This window comes from Rhamphochromis sp. 'chilingali' (assembly GCF_963969265.1).
Source record: "Rhamphochromis sp. 'chilingali' genome assembly, chromosome: 3".
Classification (NCBI taxonomy): domain Eukaryota; kingdom Metazoa; phylum Chordata; class Actinopteri; order Cichliformes; family Cichlidae; genus Rhamphochromis; species Rhamphochromis sp. 'chilingali'.
In genome coordinates, this window is record NC_137931.1 from 7,835,362 (window position 1) to 7,860,134 (window position 24,773).

Below are 24,773 nucleotides of genomic sequence, written 5' to 3' on the forward strand. Positions count from 1 at the left end.
CGTCTTGGAACAGCTTGTTAGCGTAGTTTAGCATTCAGACAGCAAACATAGGCAAATTTGAATACAACTTTACACTCCAGTTTATGTAAAACATGAATAAGAATGGTATAATGACATATTTTTTTACTTTAGAAATGCCAGTGTGTGTATTTTTAATCTTTCTTGAATGTATTTTTGATCTACAATTAGCATAAAGCAAGCCATGCTAGTTTTGTGCGCTACTCTGTTTAAAAGATGCCTATGTGTGTAATTTCACAAAAGACAAGTGTTTTGTCTTTGTTTTCTTTTTACAATTCAATGACAATTTCTTTTTGTACAATCAGTGTTTACTAGCTAACATATAACAATTTCTACGGTAGTTAGTTAAAATAGTTCCAATGACATTAATGACAGCTGAACCTGGAGTCAATATAAAATTTAAAAAAAAAAATCCCAGGCGCCTTGACGTCCACTTATATGGGTTGACGACCCTCTTAAGGTACTACTCCCACTAGGGCTTAAATACCTGGAACTCTCCAACATTTGATCTAAGAACTGAAGAAGCCTCTCGGATGAGAGATAAAACATCTTTTAGAACTTAAAGAAGTCCAGTCATTTTTCTTTACAAGCTCCTTAGATTCCATATAAAATGCTACCATTTGCTGAATTAAAAAAAAATCTGTCATCAAACTATACTTATATTTTTGGTGGAAACACCAGACAAGCTAAGACCTCAGACACATAGACCTATAAACTGGTCAGTAACCCCTTGGCAACCGCTGGGCACAGAGGAAAGATGCGAAAATGCGTTGGCAAGTGGATGCTGGAGGTTGCTGGCTGTTGGTCACAAAGAGGGCACTGTACAGGGCACTTATCGTTGCTTGGGCACTAGCAAATTGCTGCACTTGCCTGTAGTTTTTGTGGAAAATGTCAATTTAAAAACTGTCTGAGCTGTCGTGAAGTTTAGAAAAACACCAGTATAAACCAAAAAGGTAGAATGTTTGCCTTTACAGTAAAAGTTGTGCCATACCACTACAACCAACACAAATTTGACTTTGAAGGTGAGCAGTCTTTGTTTTTGCTTTGCATTGCACAGTTTCACTACTTGGCAAATAGTTTGCAAGTGTTTGCAAACAAGTCAGCAACTAGTTGACAGCGGCTTTAGCAATTGATTTCACAGCAACTGTTAGCAACCTTCAACAACCAATTACCAGCTGTACATACACAATACATATCATTCACTGGCAACTGGTGTTGCCAGATAGTCTCCGACTGGTCCTTAGACTTGTGCAAAGAGCAAAAGGTTACTGACGAAAGGTCAGACATTAGCTTTTAAAAACCAGCAATCAGATTGAACAATTTAATCCTTGTTCCAAAGGACTTTTTTGTGACATCAATATATTTTTGTATGATAGCCAACTTCACCCATCAGTCCTGAAAAAATGACTTGGACAGCATGTAAAATGAGCAAAAGAGTAAAATGTGATGAAAAAAAGAATTGAATTGCAAAAGGACAATAATGACTGCATTACTATTTCTCTTGCTGTCATTGCGAGTATCCAGGGCACACAATGTCATATTAGCATAATTTCCTAAACAGATAAACAGACAAACAGGCATTAACTAACACAAAAAATACCCTTTCAGCACCAGTATAATGACTGACATATGTGGAGCTGAGAGTGAAGAAGTTTCAAGACGTAGTAAAACATGTTCACGGTATATACTCAATGTGCTTAAAACACAGGACTGGGTAGTGGCACATAACATGCTCACACTTACACACTGCACAGGCATTAAAACCAAGCATTGTCCCAGACCTGTGAGTCACTATCATTCTCCATAAATATTAAGGAGTGTCATGGTCACTTTGCCTCTTATTCAACTTCTTTTTTAAGATGCTATGCTGCTGTTGCAGTGAACGGGTAGTTGTAAGAGTCAGTAGAATCAATACTGGTGTCTTTAGGATAAACTTTCTTCCTATGCTCATTCTGAGTGAAGTGATCACTCAAAAGTTGTCTTGACCTTGGTACATTTGATTAAATATAGAGCTTTAACACAATGTATCATCGATGTCTGGGTTTTCACGTTTGTTCTTGGTCATCGAGCCAATCTCCCCATGTACCTTCAGCTGGAAACTGTATTCATGAGCTATCTGTTGTGTTTTTGGTTGTCAGTTGGATCTATCAAAGAAAGACGCAAATGCCTGAAGTCAAATATATGGCTAGCTGTGCGATCTGTCTGCAGCTACAGTAATATGGACATTTCAGTCACATTTTTATAAGCAAAGAACCTTTGATTGGAAGACTATGGACCACTATTTAACAGAATGGAAGCCTGTTTAATGGAAGAGACCTTTTTGTCGGTCAGGGCTGCCTTCTGTGAGAGACACTAAAATGTCGAATGTACAGGAGATGACAATCTAGGTTCATGACATGTGGTGTGAAAGTTGTGTGACTGATGATGAGATGAGTAACGAAGGCTTCCCTTGGTTGGGGCTCTTGTCTTAGGACAAAAGACGATTTCCAAATTCCCACAGTGAGATGAACACATGGAATCATAAGAAGACACGACACGCATGCCATTACGGGGCAACACACACTAGGCCTCCAGAATTTGGAGACTGAAGTAAAGACAGTTAGTTATTTGTCCATGTGGCATGCAACTTAGCCATGGCAGGGCAACAGTCATCACTCTCATATCAAAACTGTCCTCGATTCTGCATAGCTATTGTTATTCCAGATAATTCCTCTGCCATATGGTCAGGTACATCCATGCCGATCTGCCTCAGAGTCTCTTTGGGTCTATTCTGGGTGCTATCTGACAACATTCACTGTCCTGTTTAAGGTTCGACATTTTTAATTCATTGGTTTGTAGTTCTACATCCAGCACTTGAGACTTTAATCAATTGACACTTTCCTCTTGCCGCCTCAGCATTTCTTCACCAGACAGTGTCTGAAGGCTGAGGGGCGGGCACCCAGCACACATCTTTTAGACAGTTTCCCATCCCGGTCCTTACACTGCACTGTCCGGCTCTGCCAGCCAGTGTCACAAGTCCTGGAGCAGGTCATCCACGGCCCCGTTACCCACTGTGGCCCTGGAGCCGGGGTTGAGGGACCTGGAGCTGTGGATGGCCCTGGAACAAGAAGAGGAGGAGCGTAGGAAGACAAAGTGGTACTGCTAGTGGTAGTGGTGGTGGTTCTTGTCGTAGTTAACAGTGTTGTAGTTAACTTTGGATTGGGGATGAGAGGAAGTGACCGTGGCTGTGGATTTGTCCGACGGGGCATGAAAAAGCTATAATGGACATCCAGAGGCTTTTTGGCATCTGTCGCTAGAATCTGAACCACCAAGGGTTCTTGAAGAGCCCCGGGGCCCATACTGTGAAGCCATTCCTCCCTCTGGCTCCACCCACTGTAGTTGAGCACAGAACCGTTGAGTGGGATGACTGTCTCAGAGGTGGAGATCATGAACTTGCCATTTAGGAGGTAGTCTCCATTGGGCCGTCGAAGAGCTAGGTAGGCAGTGTACCGGGTCTGGTCCTTGGCCTTGTGCTGACGAACCTTGATGTGAGTAGAGCCTGCAGGGATCTTCACTACGTCAGTGTAGCCCTTACTGTTTGGCATGAGAGAAAGTAGAGGGGTCAGTTCAGTAAATAACACATGATCTTGTCCTTATAAAACTAAAAGCCGTTTTCAGTGTTTAGACCTGCTGTCACATGCTATAGAATCAGAATAAATTTAGGCTTGTTTAGCAACACTAATAACAAATGCAAATAGAGGGAGTTAAAGAGCAACAGTCAACGGATATCTGCCTAAATAGTCATGTGCGGATACATTTTTGTTTGTACTATGACTGTAGCTAAGTCCGTGAGCTTTTTTCACGCTAGATACTGTTACGCCGGCCATATAGTAGGATTAGCACAACACAAAATAAAGTCTTAAGCCAACTGATAATTAGATATAATCAGAGTTAACATTTAGGCCTGGGTATCGCATAGTTATTCACGGTACGATATTATAACAATACACCAAAGGTATCACGATGTAGTGATTCTGCAAGACTGATAACCTGCAAGGCAGTTATCTATGATGGACCACAATATCTGTGTACCTAAAGGAAAACACCACAAAAAAATCCAAAAATCAGGAATTTTTCATTGTATTGTGGTGTTAGTGCTAGTGAATAGAATTATGAAGTTGTAATTCGTCCATTGAGTTAGATAATCAATTGAATGTCTAATATTTTACTGCTTCACTACAAATTAACATCGATTTGCTCTACCTGCAGCGCCACCATCAGCAGTTATGAAGTAGTGATGCTGTTATGTAAATACTGACAAGAGCGTATCATGACAAGAAGCAATATGACATAGTTGTTGACATCTTCCATGTACAAACTGACCAGCTACTAACAGTCCTGCTCATGCATGTATGCAATGGAGCTACAATGCATACAATGCTTTTGCCTTACCTCTTCTTGGTGAAGTTTCCCACCACACGTATGCATCCTGTGCCATCACCTCCACATATACCACACTTGTCAAACTGAAGCTTGGAGCCAATGATGCCATCGCATCCTGTCCGCACACATTTCCCTTTCACGCATACCGAACTGCTGTACGGACGGCACTCTGTCCCATCTACCACCTGAAAACACAAAGTCGCTATCGTGATCAATCGTGTACATCTCCCCCGTCATTAAATACACAGCGCTGTCGTCTAAGTAACTCACCCTTTGAGAGAACACCACATAGTATCCAGTTCCTTTTGCTCTGCAAGTTAGCTTGCACACATCTTTAGGCAGAACTCCTGCGTACTTAGGCACCCACTCAACGAAGGTCTTCACCCCTTTGGGATCTGTCTGGGGACCGTTGCGCACCTCACACTGCTCCTGGCGGAAACTCTTGTCTGCAGGAAAGTGCAGTAAAAAGAGGTTTGAAATTAATGACTACGTACTAATAGATGTGCACTAATAGCTTATGCATTCTTAAGCTGTCACGCTCACTTGGTGTTGGGCACGGTGTTACACTGCAAGACCGATAGATGGCCCTCTTTCCTGTGCAGTAGCGCCCGTTGTTCCGTGGTGGTGGGTTGTTGCAAAGGCGCTGGGCAAACTGCACCCCACCCCCACAAGTTCTGGAGCACGGACCCCAAGGACCCCAAGAACTCCAGCTACCGTGATTGGACGCCTGGCAGAGGAGCGAAAGGAGTAGAGAGGAGAGGGAAGATGAAAGAGGCAAAAATGACAGCAGAGGAAAGATCAGAGGGTATAAAAGATGAAGGAAAAAAAGGAGATGAGAGAGAACAATTAGTGCTTATCAAACATGCTAGAAGCTGGAGTCGGCCAAATCACATGTCATAGGAAAAGCTGTTTGGAGAGAGATCTGCGATAAAGGAAAATGTGACGTTCACTTTGGAAAAGAGACGGGAAAAGGTTGGAGACTATGGTCATGTGATAATAACTCTTTTTAAAAGCCACTCGTTAGTGCAGCAGAGGAGGTTCTATCTGCGGTCAGAGCTCACATGCTTCCCCGGAGGAGCAGCCTGAATGAAATTCTTCAGGTAACATGACTATTTTTTTGTGTCTTTCCAACCAGCCTTACATGATTCATTGGCGATAAAAACAACTGGATAAGTAGCTCTTTGCATTTTATGAGACAAACTGGATCGTGTAATCCCCCTATTTCTTTGGAAATAGCTTTCCATTTAATTCCACTGCAGAGTTTTATGGCACTTGAACCAATTCTTTCCACAGTAAAAGCTATGCAATCTGCAATCATACTTCAAGAAATACGGAGAGGTTAAAAGATCCCAAAGTCTAAAATACAGGGAGTGGGTTTAAGCTTGCTCCGAGCAGGAAACTGCTCGTCATATAAGCAGTGAAAATGAAATGACTCAGAACTTGAGCCACATCTAGCCGTGCAGCCGTCTGCCAAGGATCCAGTCGCTCTCGTCAAATGTCATGTGACAAACAAACACAAAAGGAGAAAATATTCTCCTTGCTCCCAATCTTTCTTTTTTGGACATTCCCTCTCTTTTCCTCCCCTGATGCACACACACACACAGGGTCGACAGTCTGCCAAGAACAGATTGGATCCTTTAACTCATAAAGGCCAAATTCAATTTGGGCCTGTTTGAGTAAGGCCGACGGAACAAATAGCACAGATCAGCAGTGTCTTGAATACAGCAGACCACACAATGAAGCCACAGAATGAATTTGATCTTTTGCTCGCTTTCATTTTTTTTTACTGACTTTCTACTTCCATGCGCTCTCCAAAGCACCCCTGTGTGCTCTACATATGAAGTGTATACTTTTTCTCTTTGTCTCCTACAAACAAGTTTGTCCAATGTGGGAATGAGATCCTAAAATATCAGCTTGCGAGCTATAAAAAGAACTCTATTTCTATCGACTCCCTTTTGTCTCTCCTGACAAATTCCTTCTGTCTCTGCGTCTTTTACCTTAGACTCCAACACCATCCATCCATCCCTCTTACCGAGTAGTGCTTCTTGCGGGTCTTGTCCACGCACTTTCCCTGCAGGCAGATGCGACCCTTCCCACAGGGCGTTCCCTCCACTGCCGGCAGCTTCTTGGTCAGGCACACCATCTGTCCCTGGCGAATCACTGCGCACCACAGCCGCGAACATACGTCCATGCCCGGGCACACCGTGTACTCAGGGCCGAAGGCCAGGCGACACTGGCGTACGGCGTCGTAGCTCTGCCCCGGGAGCTCCTCGGGGCCGAGGAGGGCCTGGCGGGGCGAGTCGAGGAGGCATTCGGCTGTGGAGGAAGGAGGTGTTTTTAAAGATCTGTGCCGTGCATACTGTTTGTGCACTGGTGTACGAATGCTTCTTTCAGTTGACAGATAAACTAGGCCATTATGACCTATCACTCAATAAAAGTGCTGGAGCAGCAGCACATGCTGTCAAGCCTTAAATCATGCTGTTGGTACATGAAATACGCCGAAATCCATGGAAACGCTGAGCAAAAAGTCAGCAAACTGTGGTGCTTTATGGTTGTCATGAATAAAACTGCCTGATCAAACTGGAATGCAAAGCATGACTCATCCTGATCTTTGGCTGCACTGCAACTGCTCTTTAAAGAACTTAACAGGATTGTAAATAAGCCTCTATTAATAGAGATTATTGCTTTGCTTGGTAGTAAACAGCTCTCAGTGATAGCTATCACCAGTCAAATTTACATGGATGCAATTTGGAGGTGGCAGCCTGGGAAAAGTTCTCACTTTTAGAAAGAAATTACAAGCATTGCTGTCGTGCATCTTCTCCCACGCTCACCGTTGCCGTCGTCGAAGAAGTCGATGATGGTTGCTGAGGTGCAGCGGCTCCAGGGTTTGGAGGCATCGATGGAGGTGAGAATGGAGGACATGAGCCGCTTGTCGCTGTTCACTCCGAAGCGCTCTTCGCAGAACTTGGAGTCGTCGTGGGACAAACCAAGCAGGTGACCTGAGTCACAACGAGAGAGGACATTTTTGTTTTTCCCCCTGAAGGACTTGTCTCAGATTTGCACACGCAGCAAGAATGAGAAAAGAAAACACACCTAATGTTATCAGTGGTATGACATCAGGGAACACTGGTGTGAGATTAATCAGCGAGAGGAAGACAGAGTGCTGACAGATGTGCATGTGCAAGCCCTGGCTTGTTTACATCTTTGTGTTGCTGTGTGTGTGTATCCATGCCTACCTATCTCATGGGCGACGGTAAATGCGGCGTGAAGCCCGTCGTCCTCGATGACGGCGCAGCTCCTCTCTGGAGAGCAGATGGTGCCGACGTCCGCCATGCCCAGCGTGTCACAGGAGTGGTGGCCACAGAGGTCCTGGACAAAAAAATACTGCACATTTAAATCAAAAGCTAATAACAAATAAATAATGGGCTTCATACTCAATCTCAAGATATGAGGTCTAAGATAATCTGTATTTCATCACAATTAAATGAAATATAGGTAAAGCTACTTCGAAACTCTGGATCTCGAGTCTGCTCCAGCATAGAAATCATCCACTTGCTGAAGAAGCTAAATGGTCGGCTTGTTGCCGGGACCAGTCCTCTCATGCTGGGGGAGGAGAAATTACGAGTGATATAGGAGGAAGCTCCATGAGTTCAAAACTGCCTTTTAATCTACTGGTCCCCGTGTACTCGCCGTAATCAACGCTTCACCAGTGTCTAGCAAAGTCCCTGCTTATTTTAGGAATGCTGTCCTCCGACCACTTTTACAAAAAAACAAAAAAACCCAAGGTTGACCCTTCTCTCCTCTTGCCAGTAACAAACCCATCTCAGAATTACAGTTTATTGCTCAGATTTTAGAGAAGGCATGTCTTTTATCTTCCTCCTCTCACCCCAACCGGCTGCAGCAGATGGCCCCGCCCCGCCCTGAGCCTGGTTCTGTCAGCGGTTTCTTCCTGTTAAAAGGGAGTTTTTCCTTCCCACTGTCGCCAAAGTGCTTGCTCATAGGAGGTCATATGATTGTTTGGTTTTACGTCACTCTTCTTCACTTTCCAAAACCAACACGCTACCTATGGGGCTACAGAATGAAGCCAACTGCATGTTAAAATACCCCACTATAAAGACTATAAAAGCATATTTACAGCTTGATTTTGTTCATCGTGGATAGTTTCCAACTCTACAACTGTATCGTGGTTGAACTATTTTTTATGGTGTGTCGACACAGGCCAATGTCACCTGCAAGGCCTCGCGCCCGCTAGCCACTGAGCTGGGCCTGGTTTATGGTGTTGTTGCGTTTTCCATTTTGCTTTCACTGGAATTATTTGACAAATAATATGGATTGCTGTTTGGTGTAGGCCGTTTATGAAGTCTTTTGTCCTCTTGTCCAAATATTGTGAATCATTACACCAACATGACGGGAGGCAAAATGCTGAAGGTTTCAAAATGAGAAGCTCAGATACTAGTTGCTACTCCCATCTTTTATCTACAGTCTATGGCAAGAGCTACAGGTGTCGTTGCGTTTCCCATTTCAGTCACCAGCTACCTGTTTGAACCAAAGGCTGTATAGAAGAACTTCTGCTTCTCATCTTGGATAGAGGGCAGCTATACTGGTTGTACCTCTAGATGGGATAGTTAAGGTATTATTGTGCAAGTGTACAAGGTGACTTCCAATTATGGTGGATGTATCTGCAACACAACACACAAAAGTTTCAGTAAGTCCCAGCTGTTCACAATTTACTTCTAATGTCTTTAACCACAACACAATATGTTAATTTCTCAAAAGCTGTTGTTAAATCCAGTGTGCTGACTGATCCAGATTAAAGATGTGCCTGTCATTGTTCTTTGGCACCTTTCTTCAAGCTAAAATGATTTTAATACGCACTTTTTTTGCTCTCCCTGCTCACTCTCTCCTCCACCATCTGTCTGTCTGCCTTGCCAGAGTACACAGTATTGATCTTTGTTTTGATTCCCACACATGTCCATGCAGATGATGCCTCAGGCGGCGCTGCCTGGCTGCACTGAGTGCTAAAATCAATCGGCAAATCGTACCGTTCCATCAGTACAAGCAGGCCTGCACATGAGCCAGTCCAACGGGACATGCTTAAAAAATATGCGTTCGGCACATAGTTGCACATACATATATGGAGACTGAGATTCATGCATTTCCACACACGCGCAGACACACACATGTCCCATGGAGAGGATGAATTGTCATGTTAAATGGTGCTGACAGGCCTGCTGGATCGTGTGTGAGAGGCTCTGTGGGGAGGGTGTTTACCCGTTCCGGGCCGATCGGTTTGGAACAAACTGCCTTGTGTTCTGCACTCACACACATGACTGACTGGGTGGGACCTGCTCGCACAGAAACACACACTCAGATAGCTGTAAGTGCATACAATTAAGGACATGGAACATATATAGCATTTTACTGGAAATTCACAATGCACACAGATACAGGAAGACCGCATGTGCTTTTGCCAATTAGCTGCTGGATGAAAGAGGAAGCAAACAAAGGCTGATTCTGACTGCACGGACGGCTAACTAGAGCAAAACTGAAGTTTCTGCCTGTGTGTGGAAAGGCCTGAAAACTACAAAAGGAAGCTTGTTTATTTTGCTCAGAAACCGAGGACTTATAGAGAAGTTAGCCTTCATATTTTGGCTTTCTCTTCTCCCCTTTTCCCATACTCTTTCACCCTGCTGCGCTTTACACCCCTTTTCCATTTCATTTGTTTATTCATTCATCCCCTCCCAGATATTAATGTGAGAGCTGTTTTTGTTCCGCTCCTTTTTTTGTGTACATGCCTTTCATTGATATAACCCCGTGTAACAAGCGGGTGAAAAATTGGAATCTCCTGTTTGATAAATAGTGACGAGTGAATAATACAGGAAATTCCCCCCAAAACTGAGCATATTTTCTACTTCTTCCCTCTGCCAAGACTTCCTAAACTCGCTTTCATTCGAAGGCCTCTGCAGACATGCAGAGAAAAAGAAAAGCAGGGCGGGTAAAGAAAAATAAGTTCAAGAATCACTCACAGCTGGGAAAGGATGGAGGATTGCCGGAAATTAAGGAGAAGAACTGAGAGGACAAGGAGTTACGGCAATATTGGCAGAAATAACAGGAGAACAGGTGGCAAGCTGGCTGCAAAGGTCAAGAGGCGATCAGAGCAGTGTGTCAGTGTGTATGTTTCTGTGTGTGTGTGAGGTACAAGACCACTTGCAGTCTAAGCCGAGGCTAAACAAACAGTTGGCTAGACCCAAACACACAGAGCAGTCCCTCTCGCAGAGAGAGTTCAGCTCACTTTGTGAAACCTGCTGCAGGTTGATTTCCAGCAATCCTAATTACAAACACTGACCGTAATGGTTCCGAATGATTCGCCACCAGTGAGTAACGCTGACCAAAAGCTGACACATATTCGTCAAAAGGTAAATAATAACCATTTAATAGGTTGCTCTTGTTCTTTATAGTCTTTGATATGCACAAAATGAGACTATTTTACAGTCATTATGTTCATGATTAGTAAAAAAAATGTCCTTATGTATTTAGATTTTCTTGAAAATAGGATAAAATATAAGAAGGAAGGAGTGTCCACTTTAACATATGACCAAACACCTTTGAAAACTGACATTCACCCCGGCCTTAGCTGATGGTTCTTTGCGCTAAGTACAAAAGATTTGCAACCACATTAAAGACTTTCAACTAAGCAGTTGAGATACTTTGTAATGAGCTTGTTAGCATGTCTAAAATTACCCCAAACATGTGCATGACCTATCTAGCAAGGCTTTGCCTCCAAAATTCTTACATCCCATCAGAAACAGACTCGTCTCAACGGTTGCTACATTTTTATCACCTGATTTTAGATCCATTTAGATCCATTACCTTGAGATTAATGGAGACATCCTTGAAAACTTTTGACTGAAGAATGTTCAAATGCACCCAAATGATTCCTTACAAGTAAACCTTTACTTTCAAAGTCTAGGAAGAACTACTAGAAATGTCTGTGTGTCATCAGTGTAGATGGATTTGACAATGTGGCAGCACTTGCACACTGAACAACAGTGGTCCCAGTAATGATCCTTGGGGAACACCATAGTAAATCAAAGAACAGAAGCACTTCAGTTCTATACTTTAAAGAAATAAATAACCAGTATGAGGATGCCATAGTCCCTGCTTTTGAAGGTGGCACACAACAGCGAGGCAGATAAGAGTTAAGAAACACACATGACGGATTAAGTTGCACTTGGTGCAGTTCAAAAGAAAAACTGCTTATCAGTTAATGAGAAAATAAATAGTTTGGTGGAGTGAATAAATGGAGTTATTTTTAATTTGTTGTGTCACATGAATTGGCCTTTAGTCCAGAATCAAAGGAAACTTTAGGAAATGACTGCAAACAGGAGTGTGTTTTAAAGTCACCGATGCATCTTGAGGGTGAAGAGGGCGAGGTTCGTTTGTTGGCATGGGACAAACCAAACTCCTGGGCTAGTTATGTAATGTCGACAGACAGACATGGGGGGCGGGGGGTTGCGAGGGGGTCGAAAGTTTGGAATCTAAAAGCTGTCTGCAGGTTGTCAACATATGCCAGACGAAGTAAAGCACATGTGAAATATCAAGAGCATTGAAAACAAATAGAGTAACTGGCTGTGACGGGGGCGAGGGCTGGGAAATGTACACTTCAATGTATGGACGCTGGAGAGGAGTGGAGGCAAGTGCACAGGAAAGGGGTGGGGGGCTCCAAACTATACACATGTTTATACTGCCAGAGGGCAAATGACTACAACCGTGTGGAGGGAATAGATGGTGTAATGTGTCTCTACGTCGAGCTTTCTCACTGGCACATGAGGATTAATGCTGTTAAGACATTTATCATACAGTACTTTCCCCTAATATATGCATTTATCTAACTTGTTGTTGTTTATACACTACTTTCCATTTAATCATTAGTTGTTATTAATCTCTGGCTCTCTTCCACAGTGTTTTTTTTTCTTGTCTCCCTCCCAATAGCCGTGACAGACGACTGCCCCTCCCTGATCCTGGTTCTGCTGGAGGTTTCTTCCTGTGAAAAGAGAGTTTTTCCTTCCCACTGTCGGCAAGTGTTGGTCATAGGGTGGGAGCAATATTGCTACAAATGTTTGAAGTGAGTGAAACCCACCCCCCAAATGGCAACATGAACACGTATGCACGCCAGTATATCCACAGTTTTGCGCTCATGCTTTCCTTATAGTACTGCTTTGTCTACTGTACACAACACAGCCAAACACACACAAAAGTGTCCAAAGTCCCGTTCAATGTAGCCGTTGTATTATTCTTGTGCTGGTATGTGTGGAACTGGGTGACACGGCCACACGGGTCAGCACACTGCGGGTACTGGGTGTTGGAGTAATTGGACCCAACCACAAAAGGGGCCCCCGTGCGATCTGGCCCTTTCGTGTGGGAACAATGGAGCGGCCTGACTCTGCGGTCACTGTGAGCTTTGGCTCTACTTTGTCGGACGGCAATAATTGGGCTCTGCATCACAGTTTCACTCTGAATACACAGATGAAAGATTTTCACATGAAAACCAGCGTCCTCTTATTATTTGATACCTCTGACATTCGGTGAGATGGAGCTTACAAGGAACTTTGAGCTCAGTCAAAGCCACATTCGAACTTGTCTTTCCCCGTGACGTTTCCATTTGGCCTACAAGTTCTGTTCCTGAGAAAATAGTTCTTCTTTTTCAAGGCAAAAAGCAACAAGGTATGAAGTAATTGAGGCCAATCAAGTTATTTTCTTGCTGGCACCCCCTCAGTTAGTGGAAACATTAATAGCTGCATTCTGTGTGTAGAATTTGCTGCTCTTAAGCTCAATTCTTATGCAACAATTGACAGCAAAATATTCTTTCTCACGAAGCAGACATTTTTCATGATGTCAGCATCTTTTCACTCTTTGCAGCACCTCTGCAGCAGTGTGGCCCTGCTTGTCGACCTGTCCCATAACAACTCTAATAGCCAGAAACTTCTCTTTGGCTTGTTAAAATCACGACCCACCAAAAGCTAGGTCATGCATTACCTGATTGTGCTAATGCTCACCGCACACATTAACCGCATTTAGCAGCGACTGGGCTCATTTGTCCTGCAGAGGTGAGACAGATAGAAATCAAGAACCCACCTTATGAAGTTCATCGGAGGACTTCGTTATGTTACGGATGATTAAAAGCACTGCTGGGAGGCTGAATCCACTGTATGACCTCCAGGTTCAGCAGTGAAGGTGAGATGGGTGTGAAAGAGACCCAGAGACAGGTTTGTGAATAATGCAGGAGCCGTGAGAGGTGACACTAAAATATTGTGCTGAGTGATATAGTGAGGATCATATTGGAACTATGTTATTGAACCTTTAGGTATACAGTGGTTTGTCACTTGAACAGTGGAGGGAGTACAGACTGACTCAAAGCTTTATCTCACATCACATGGAATGACATAAAGGTTCAAACTTAAATAAATATATATGTACACACACACACACACACACACACACACACACACACACACACACACACACACACACACACACACACACACACACACACACACACACACACACATATATGTATACACATATGCTTTTCTTTTGTGTTTCTCTCTTAATATTGCACTTTAAATTCTAGAACAAACTGTGGAAATATGGACCTTTTGCTCTTTAGGAACATACATGTGCCTTTCCGTCCCTTGAAAAGGGAAATTTTGTTGTCTTGAAGTCTGATAATTAGTCCTGGGAGGTGCATTCATGTGGACTGTAACCTGTGAGGACAGAAATGGACTGAATGTACATGATATAACTCTGAAGTTTCAAACTGTGCATGACTGTAATCTTATCTATAGCATGCTGGAGATGAAAAGGCGACTTTAACCAGTACACTGACACTCTGATGGATGTGTTATGCCAGTGTGAGCATGGGTATTTTAATGAGATCAAAGCAGCAGAACAGCTGGAAAGAAGTCACAGTACACGGCCTGTCATGTTTCATAAAAAATTCCTGTTCATTCTGAGTCTGCCTGTCTGTCCCGAGTCTGCCTGAGTATCTGGATTAGTGTTTCCGTGCCCGACCAGCCTGCCAAACCCAAGCGCCCAAGGATGCCACTTCCTCCTGCCTGAGCTCTCTCTCAGTCACACCCCTGCAGGTGTAGTGGCAGAGGAGCCACGAGGTGGCTGGCGCACAGAAACTGTGCCACTCTGCCAGCTGTGCTGACCTCAGGTATGCACTACCGGCTGTCTTGTGCAGGAGATCCGAAGTAATACCAATGCTATTTTCTTTTTTTTTTTAGCCCAAGCCATGACAAGACCTTGCATGACTTAAACCCACCGCAATCCAAGGCGAAGCCATCTGACACTGCAGCTAAAACCACCACAAAGCCACACCCGGAGAGGTGAAAAATGCAGATCTGCTGTTGCTGCCCTGCGGCTTCAGGCCAGACATTTAGGGAAGGAGTAGGAGGAGAGAAAGGGATGGTGAAAGAAGGGATAGAAGAGTGTGGTCTCAGTAAAGCGCAGGGCTTCTCACAGGGTGGATGTGTTTGTTTTTCTGACAGCTCCCAGGCTCCAGCTGACAGACACTGGAAAAGTAACTGGGGAAAGAAATGTGCAGGCAGGAGTGATGAGAGAAAGAGAAGAAGAAGAAGAAAAAAAAGGGGGGGGGGGGGGGGATCTGGGACAGCTACCTAATTAAATGCTGCTTCAGGGGGAATTTAGAAATTTTTTTTAGGGATAGTTCTGCTCTGCACCCTGCAGCTGATTTCAAGTCTCCAACACTGGGACACACAGACTGCGAGGCTTTTTGGGGTTGTCAGGGGACTGGGAGGGTTACGGGATGAGAGGATGGGGGTGGGTGGGATGGAGACAGAAGGGCCTGCCCAGAAAAACACCAGGGGCAGGAAATACAGTTTTTATGGCCGTTTTCACACACGCTGCGCTCGATTTACGCACGCGAGTTTCAGCAGAACAGAAGATGGGAGGAAAACACAAGGAGCAGGAAAATAAACACTACAGGGGTGTGAACACAGAGACACGCGGGCAAACTGTCGTTGCTGTTTCGACCTTCGGGGTTTATATTTAGGGAAATCGATTAAAACACAGAATAACGTGACATTTCTTCATGTTCAAAGACGAATATGTGACGTGTGTGAGCTCCTTGGTTATAGTGAACCAGCTGCCCCCGCGTGCGCCATCGAAATCAAAACAAACTGTGTCGTCACACTCCAACAGCTGCCTCGGTCTCTATGCGAGCGCGCAAGCGGAGAAGCGGCAGGTGGAGGCGCGTAAAATAAAAAAGAGAAACATAAATAAATAAGGGAGGGGGCTGTCTGTTTACCTGCCTGGTGAAGAGGATGGCGGCGTCGTGGTGGTGCTGGTGGTCGTCGTCCAGTGGGTTCTGCTGGTTCTGCCACTTGCAGAAGCTCTTGAGCGTCGCCGCCGCGTTCTTGGTCACCTCCAATCCCTTCTCCTTGTCGGTCACCGCGGTCACTTTGACCACCGACAGCCGGATGGGGTTCTCGATGCTGGCGTGCCCGTACAGCTTAGAGGCGATGGAGGCCAACGTGAGCAAGTAGTGGTTCAAGTCCTTTCCATACTTCTTAGTCATGGTCTCGTCCGCCACCAGGAGCAGCTCCACGTACCTGGCGCGAGACACCGACCTCCTGCGCCGTGCGCCCGGCTCCGGGGAGGGTGCCGTGGCGAGCCGGCTCCACCATCTCCGCCCGCGCTCATCTTCGGCTTCCAAAGCGAGCCCCTCGCGTTCCCGTCTACCCTTCCCGCGACCTCTGCGCCGGCGTTTGCGTTTCTTGCGCCCGTCGCGCGTCCCGCAGCTCTCGCGGCCCTCGCTCATCTCCTCGAAGCTGAAACTTTCGCGCGTGAACACGTGGAGCGCGCTCTCCGCATCCTTGTCCTGCAGGGCGCGCACGTCATGCTCGTGTCCTTTTGCCCTGACGATGGGGGTGACGGTGTAGCGCGCGTCCTTCACTGCGAAGAAGCCCTCGAGACCTCCTCCGCAGAGGTTGAACACGGCCAGGGACTCCGGGTTGGAGTTCACGGTCCCGCGGTACACGCACTCCCTCTGCAGAGGCGCAGGGCTCTGTCCCATCATGGCGAGCACATACTGGGGGCTGAAGTGATGAGACAGCACCGACTCGTCTCGTTCCATGTCCAGCTGAAAGCGGCTCTCATCCAGGTACACCAGGTAGCCAACCCTCCCTCCCCCGTGGTAAATCCGGTCAATAGTCCGCACAACCCCGTCTGTCCTCCGGGCAGGTGTCAGAGGCGAGCCGCTCGCAGGTGGAAGATAGAAACCCTGGAAAGTGGCAAGCCCGGCTTCCAGCTCCAACTCCACGACGCACAGCAGCAGTAGCCGAAACCAGAGCATGCTCCCGGTCAGAGCACCCAGGAGCTGCACCATTGTTCATTCCAACGTGACAAACATCTACGAATCCACTAAAACAAACCTGGACCAGAGGAGAAGACAACTTTGAGTGCTTGTTCCTCCAAAATGCGCATCCTCTCGGTGTCCACAGCTCTCATCCAAAAGCACACAGCATTCACCAACAGGCAGGCAAATAAAACCATAAAGGAAGAAAAAAAAAAACAAGAAAAAAACAGAAAAAAACAGAAAAGGGAAGAAAAAAAGAGCAGCAGAGAGGAACTGTGCGCAGGCTGGAGAGCACCGAGCTGAACTTGGAGAACAAAAACACAAAGTTTGCTCTTAATAGGACCCGGAGAGGAAAAAGTCCTGCCCCCTTTGCGCTCAATCACCATTCCTCCACCCCCCTCCTCTTTTCTCTGTCTCTCGCTCTCTTCCTCAAATCAGAGTAAAGTCAAGTGCTGGAGGAGAGGAGAGGAGGGAAACCGTAACAATGCTGTCACTGGAGGATTTTCTGTTGCCTCAGCAAAGGAATGAGGAGGCAGTTATTATCTTTAAGTCACTCGTGGCTGTGAAGAAATAATGAAAATCTAAAACTTATGCATTCATCAGTTTTAAGTTTTCAACACCAACTTCCAGTTTACATTAAAAACTTCACCCAAAAAACAAAAAACCAAGTTGCTTCTCCCCCCCCTTAAAGTGAACTCCGACACCCCTCCATTAAATGCCAGCCTGTTATTTTTAACACTTTTACCACTTTGACTACTTTAATAATTGAAGGGCGGCAGGATTTGAAAGGAGACTTTCAAAAAACTTAAAGCGGAATAGATAATTTATGGCCGCTCCTGAATAAGAACTCTGGGAGTTCACTGTTCCCGGTGTGAGAACATTTAATGCTGTGTGTGTGTGTTTGAGGAGGAAACGGAAGCAATGGAGGGAAATCTGTGAGCGTGCATACAGTAGGTGCTGTATTGCTCCAACTGGTTCTGTGAATGTAAAGGTGGTGGGAGAGGAAAAAAAGTGTGTGTGTTGTGTGTGTGACTCTGCAGGTGTGTGGCTGTGCCCGATACTGCCCCAGGACCTGTCTTGATTATTTATTGTACCTTTTCAGGGGCCTGGAGTGTGTGTGTGTGTGTGTGTGGTATTGCAAATGGGATGTCATACTTGTGTGCTGAGAGGGATTTAGCCTCTTGCTGGGGCTGAAGTCACCACGTCTCACTCATGCACAAACAAACATGCTCTCAGAGGGCAGCCAAACAGGAGAGTGGCTTTTCTGAAAAGAAAAGAAAAAAAAAAGTCTTCCAAGACACTGCTCATTCGCTGACTCACCTAACAGCTATTACCTTCACACACCAGCGAAGGGGGAGGTCAGTGTGTGTCTGTGTGCTAAGAGGAAGGCCTCTCTTCGTGGATACACTCCCCCCCCCTCCTACTTTTCTTCCTTCTCTGTGCAGAACTTGAGAACAGATATTACATTTCAACTTTGCTGCGTCGGACGGTGAGAGAGCATGTCAGCCCTCCTAAAGAGCCATAATCCAAAAGCTTGCTGGACAACTGAGTGGTGTGGGCAGTGCTGGCTGGCACGCAGCTGTGTGATGGGGGTGGGGGTCGTGTGGGTGGACAGCGGAAACTCGGCCCAAAATGGGAACACAGTGCACCGCCACCATAAACCCTGGAACACCCCCTGTCAAATCCCGCCATGGTACGATCCACATTTGAACCAAACATCCCACACAGAGGAGCGCTTTACTTTCTAAAACTTGTAAATGACTAACTTAAATATTTAGAGAATAATCACAAATTGTTACAAAGTGTGCAAAGTTGTGTGTTTAGTGGGGGCGGCTGGGTGGGGGACTTGGGCTCGTGACCTCCTCATATCTTTGTTACGGCTCTGCTGCTGAGTGTTAAAGCCTGTGCTATAGAGTCCCACAGACCTGAAGACAGCACCACCACTGCTCAGCGGATCCAATATCAAGCTCAACTTCACGTGCAAATCACCCAGCTGTTATGCAACCCCCCCACCCTTTCTCTCCTCCCTGTCCTCAAGTTTCATCTCGATTCCCCTTCCAAGTGCTTCTACTTTACACCAAGCTGTCAAGAGTATTGCGGCAAAAAGTGTGTGCATGACTATAGGATCTTTGATACAAGCCGGACCGTCAGTGCTCGTGTGGCTGAGAGCTGTCTATTTCCAGTGTATCTGCAAGTCAACGTGTCGGAGATGTGACTTTTCCTGTAAGTGCATGGGCAGGGTTTCAGATATCTAGTCCCGGGAAGTAATGTGGCCAAAATGTTTAAATTTTTTAAATACGTGTGATGAAAAAGTGCTGCAGCTGCGAGCTGGTGGCAGTGAGCCTGAGCAGAAACGAACTTTTTCTCCAGCATCTTTCAAAGCATTCAGTGAAACAACGCACAGACACATGCTTTGGCTCGCATCCTTGCAGCGTCCTCCTCTCTTCTTCTCTCCCTCCCTCTTCCTCTCTCCTCTTTTGAATCTCACACACTCAGCCCACTGGATCATTTTTAATCCACATCATGTGAAACAGAGACGTATGCCAAAGCAACCATATGGACATAAACCCTCCCCCGTTTTCCCTGCACACACACACACACACACACACACACACACACACACACACACAGTTACATAGTAACCCGGATCACATGTGCAAGAAGGAGGCTGCATTCAGTTTTGCACGTCACCAAAACGAGATGTGTGTGTTTGTGAACCCTTCGTGCTGAGCCACGTGTGTGTGGAGGACCAACCCGCTTCCTCTGGTGGCTGTGAGGGGAGGGAATCCAATACAGTTAATTGACAAACCGAGCCTTTTACATAACCGCCGGACTCTGTCTAAGTGCTGCTGTCTGAATTCCTCCCCACCCGCTGCTGCTCTCCCTCCCTCTTTAGTCTCCATGACACCCTCTCCTCCTCCTCCTCACACACACACTCCATCTCTCCTTGACTTCTATCCTTTCACGGATGTTAAACCAGCAATTCGCATCAGGATGAGGAGAACACTAATCACGGCATTTGTTCCTTTTTCCTCCACCTCTCTCCTCACTTCTTCGCCTCCGCTCGTCCACCCTCCTTGTAGAAGCCAGGTGTGGCCTCAGCATCTGTTATCGCCCCACTGAGGGAGACCGCGACGCCTCCCGGGGCCTCCCAGCGACACACCTGCACGCACACACACGGCTTGTCACACGAACTGAATTAAACAGTCGACACAAATGCTCATGTCCACAATGTTTATATATATATGTATATTAATATATAGTCATTTAGAAAAGAAAATAACAGTACAGATGGAGGATTTCAAAATAAAGAGGCACATGCATACACTTGTAAACAGAGATGATGACACACTTGGATCAATCTGAAGTCAATCAGAAAGACATCCAGGTTTGAATGACAGCAGTTTCAAGTTTCCATAAGAGTCTCTTTATATCTTCGAACATACTGCATTTGAACACATCACAATTGCTCAAGAAGAAGCGTTTCCAGTGAAGAACAGGTTGTGTCCTAAAGCACATTAAGTTACTGGAGACGTCGCCTCCACTAGGCTGAACGGTGATAGAAAAAAAACAGGAAGGAAAGTAGAGTGTAAATAATTAAAACATATTCTTGATTTACATTTCAAGTCCAAACATAAGGAACTGAAGTTGTTCAACTAGGACACATTCCTTCATCGCACTCCTGGTGTTAGTTTTCTATGTCGTAAACATATCTCTACTATCATTTACACGCTGTCTTCAAAGAAGTCTACTGCGTTCACACGTTAGAGCCGCAGAGAAAATCACAATAAAGAGGTAGGAGAACTAAAAACATTTCAACTCAAAAGTGATGTACAAAATTAAAAAATAAAGTCAGATATATTTTTCTGACAAAACAGTTGCAGCAGCAGTACTGCATTACTGCATGCTGGCTGTATGCATGTTTCCCTGCAGTGCACAGCTGTCTAAATAATGCCTCAAATCTTTATAAAAACTGCACAATTGCAACAGGAAGTAACAAAAAACCCCAAAACAAAAACAACAGTAATTAACTTTTTTAACAACAAAGACGTGTGATGGATAAAAACCGATTGCTGCACTTGATCTCAAGCACTTGTGCGTTGGCAGCAATAAAAAGGACTTGACTGAATGTCTTCTCTACTTGGTCTGAGGGTAAGACGTGTTATGATCCATTCAGATGCCATGATATTGCCATCACAGAGGGTGAAGCATGAGAAAAAAAAACAACCCATCCCTATAAATTACTGCATAACACGCCTGACTCATGGAGTCATTTCAGTTTATACCTTCACCCCAATGAATCGATGCACTCTTTTAGTGGACTCCAAAGCAAAGCAGTCATGCTAACGCAAACAGTAATCTCTCAGGCTCTCATAGAGAGTATAGCTCTATGTATGTATGACTGCTGGCAAATAAAGGGAACATTAGTCCTGCGCGCAGACAGCCAGCAGAAGCTATAATTATATGGTCCTTAATTACATGAATAAACTGAGACAACAGGAAAAAAAGCAGGTAAAGAGATAACATGATTCAAAGCCAGAAGGGTGTGCTGTTTTACAATAACCAGCTCTGGCAGGCAGGGTGTGGGTCTGGTGCAAAAGATTAAACAAACTGTGTCCCAGTTCAGGGCTGGACCCTCTGTAGAAAGCTCCAACCTGAAGAAACTATTCCAATAGCAGCTAGATGGTGCGTTCAGGTAGGTCTTGTTTAGTTTTGTTTACTTTAACTGACGTTTTCACTGAACTAATTCAAAATAACCTTCTAAAGTTAAATATGTGGAAAATATATCAGCTTTATCATCTGAATGCTCCTGTAGATGAAGGCCGTTGTAGATGATGTGGATGTCCTCTGAATCCCTTCAGAGAGCCCATAATTGAAGGATCACCTTTTGAGCTGATTACAACATTTAGTCAACAAGTACAGACTGATGAGGATCCAGCCCCTCTGTTGGTATCCAGCAGCATTAGCTCTAAAGTTGACCCTCTGCCCTGACACACCCGACTGACCGAGCAGCAGCCACTGTTACATTGTTGTCAAGTGTCTGTCGGGTCATCTTGTCCTAGATGATTTCTTTTAACGGTGCCTTTGACTTCTCAGTGAGAGGCAGACTGGGGCTGGAGGGGATCGCTGACTGGTTGGAGAGGTGGTGGAAGGTCAGTGACGGGGTTTCAACGGGGCTGCACAGGATTTGGAAGCGCTGCGGGATAGAAAGGTTGCAGTTAGTTGACTGTGGATCAGCGTCATTAAAGGCACAAGACAGTTTCATATCCAACAGCAGGAAAAACACATTGTATCACCTGTGTCAGGGTTCCCGGGGTAGTGACCAGGGCGTAGATGGCCCAGATGGGAAGCAGAGAAACGGATGAGAGGGTAAGGATCCAGCCCAGCGTTGTGGCCCATACTGGAGCCACCAGTCCTTTCCCCAGGCTCAGTGGTGACCAGCGCACCAGGGAAAATATAAATGTGGCCTGAAGAGGGGAGAAAGGAGGACGGGGTAAATACTAAAGGTCTAGGCCTCTGTCAGTGCGCCCCAGGGTGGCTGTGGCTACAATGTAGCTTGCCATCACCAGTGTGTGAATGTGTGTGTGAATGGGTGGATGACTGGTTGTGTAAAGCACTTTGGGGTCCTTAGGGACTGGTAAAGCGCTATATAAATACAGTCCATTTACCATTTAGGCTTAGACATTTTAGGCCAAAAATGGTAAATCAGTGTTTCCCAGTTAAACAGCAGCAGCGATAAATACCCTCCCTGAGAGCCCTTTAATAGCAGCTGGATGTAGACGAACAGGTGGCTATTTACTCATTCGCTGTTATGCGGTCGATGAGATGTCTCCTAATGCTCTCAATAAATATGAGACCGGGAAAGAGTCTGGCTCTGTCCAAAGGCAGTAAAACACCTCTGCTGCACAATAAAAACATGCAGTACCTCTCCCAGATTTTCATCTGTGCAAAACGTGTTTGAATTTAAATAGTTGCTGATTATATTTTTATACTAAATTACAACTACGTGGACAAAAACAAAGAAACCCCAACGACCCTGGGAAAGGTCGTAAAATACGGATCAAACCAGAACGCAGTGATCTCCAAAACGCTGAAGCCCCATATTTAACCTAACAAGTGAAGAAACAAAGAAGTTTCTCAACATAAGATTTCAAAGAACAAACAGATTATCATTAAATGACTCAAGGCTGAAAACCAACGATCTTTATGGTTTAAGGCAGTGCTGCATTTAAAAAAAGACACAATTCTGTAGTGGAAATCATTTCATGGGCTTAAAAATACTTGAAAATTGCAAGTTAAACCTCAGAAAGTATCTAGAAACCCTCACAACCAAACAACAACAAAACAATTCTACAAACAAGAGAGGCGATGCTGCCGTCTTTGGGCCACAGCTGATTTAAGGATGGTCTGACTAAATAAGACTGGAACTAAAAACGAGTATCTGGAGCGGGAAGTGTGTCCATAACTGCAGCTTTCTTGAATGTGTTGCTGGCATCAAATTGAAAAGCAGACTACATTTTTCCAAATAACTTTTGACATGCTGTCTTTCTTCTGTTTCAGTTGAATGTAGCCTGAAATTATTTGCATTCAGTTTCCATTTACATGTCAAAGGCACTCCAGAGGGTCATCAACATGGCCCAAAAACTCATTGGACATCCTCTTCCCTCCCTGAAGGACCTGTACAGCACTCGCTGTCTCAAGAGGGCACGCAGCATCCTACGGGACTGCACACACCCAGGACACCGGGTGTTTAAGCTGCTGCCGTCTGGCAGGAGGTTCAGGCTGCTGAGGTCCCGAACAAATAGACTCAAGGACAGCTTTTACAACAGGGCAATAGCCCTGATCAATGTAAATAGCTGACCTGACTGGATACCTCCCTGGACTTTTTAGGGGGAGGTAACAATGTTTAAAACGATAACAATAATATTTATATTTATAACAAGGTGCAATAATAATTAATGTGCAATAATAACAGTGTGCAATACACATACACTTATTCTTCTTTTTTATACTAAGTTAATATACTGTGTTGTGTTGTTTGTTACGTTGTGATGTGTCATATCGTGTCGTGTTGTGTTATATGTAGTGCCGACGTAGGACAGTTTTTCCAATTTCATTGTACTACTGTACTATGTATGACTGTGCAATGACAATAAAGAGTTATCTTATCTTAAACAGTGTTTCAACTCTTTTGGAAACTGCTCGCATCCAGTGCTTCTTGCGTCCTGCCAACGGAGCTCATGATTCATTTTCTGCTCTGGAGGTGGTGGAATAAAAAGCCAACCTCACTGATAGAGAGACAAACAAGTGGCACACAGATGAACCCTGATATTTTCCTGAGAGGTGGAAGGTGGAATCTGTATGAAATCCCACACCTGTGCTAATGGACATCCTACTTCACAACAAACAGCTCATAACAAAGTGGAATGCAGGTCAGCGGGTGGAGGTTACTCACAGTGCACACGATCGGGGTCAAGTATTTCCAGCACAGGTTGAAAAAAGGAAGAGGGCTGTAGCCGGTCATATCCCTGATGTTGGCGCTGAAGCGCTCTGCTCCTGTGGCCAAAACAAGAACACAGTGAGGTTTGGTTGTGGTTCAGTTCACATCATGGTTTGGCAACGGTGGCCAACTGTGCTTAGAGAACATTTTTTCTTCCTGGTATTCATCGCCAGAGCGGAAAATACAAGCAAAAAAAAAAAAGGAGAGAAAAACAAATTATAACTGAAATCGCTGCTGCACAGGACAAACAGCCAAGCTGCTGTTTACAGCCTGTCCACGCTCATACACTGACATCACGGTGAATGACCTTTGACCTTTCAGATATGAAATGCCATTATGTTATTTTATCCTTTTGGGCAGTTGTGTGGAATTTTGTTGTAATCTTGTGATATACTGGCCAAGCTGAGGACACACACCAAACTGTCTGACTACCAACCCTCCTGAAATCCA

General features: G+C 45.0%; 2 protein-coding genes across 7 annotated transcripts in view; both read right to left on the minus strand.

Annotated features, from left to right (window-relative positions):
- Window positions 1-2,833: 2,833 nt before the first annotated feature.
- On the minus strand, window positions 2,834-17,143 carry adamts5 (ADAM metallopeptidase with thrombospondin type 1 motif, 5 (aggrecanase-2)). The gene is made up of 8 exons (XM_080877865.1): window positions 15,773-17,143; window positions 7,677-7,809; window positions 7,272-7,439; window positions 6,473-6,756; window positions 4,984-5,167; window positions 4,711-4,886; window positions 4,450-4,625; window positions 2,834-3,591 (listed from the first exon to the last, which is right to left on the minus strand). Exons 1-8 carry the CDS (start codon window positions 16,850-16,852, stop codon window positions 2,910-2,912), a joined length of 2,883 nt encoding a protein of 960 aa, XP_080733991.1. The 5' UTR covers window positions 16,853-17,143; the 3' UTR covers window positions 2,834-2,909.
- A 3,812-nt stretch (window positions 17,144-20,955) lies between these two features.
- Window positions 20,956-24,773, minus strand: part of LOC308394353 (sodium- and chloride-dependent GABA transporter 2-like) — a 36,194-nt gene continuing 32,376 nt past the window's right edge. For 5 of the 6 annotated variants that reach the window (XM_080878631.1, XM_080878630.1, XM_080878633.1 and 2 more), the window contains exons 13-15: window positions 24,279-24,379; window positions 22,120-22,290; window positions 20,956-22,019 (exon numbers count right to left, since the gene is read on the minus strand). In XM_080878631.1, coding sequence (XP_080734757.1) covers window positions 21,882-22,019; window positions 22,120-22,290; window positions 24,279-24,379 — 410 coding nt within the window. In that variant the 3' untranslated portion in view covers window positions 20,956-21,881. The other variant, XM_080878634.1, reaches the window with a different exon arrangement.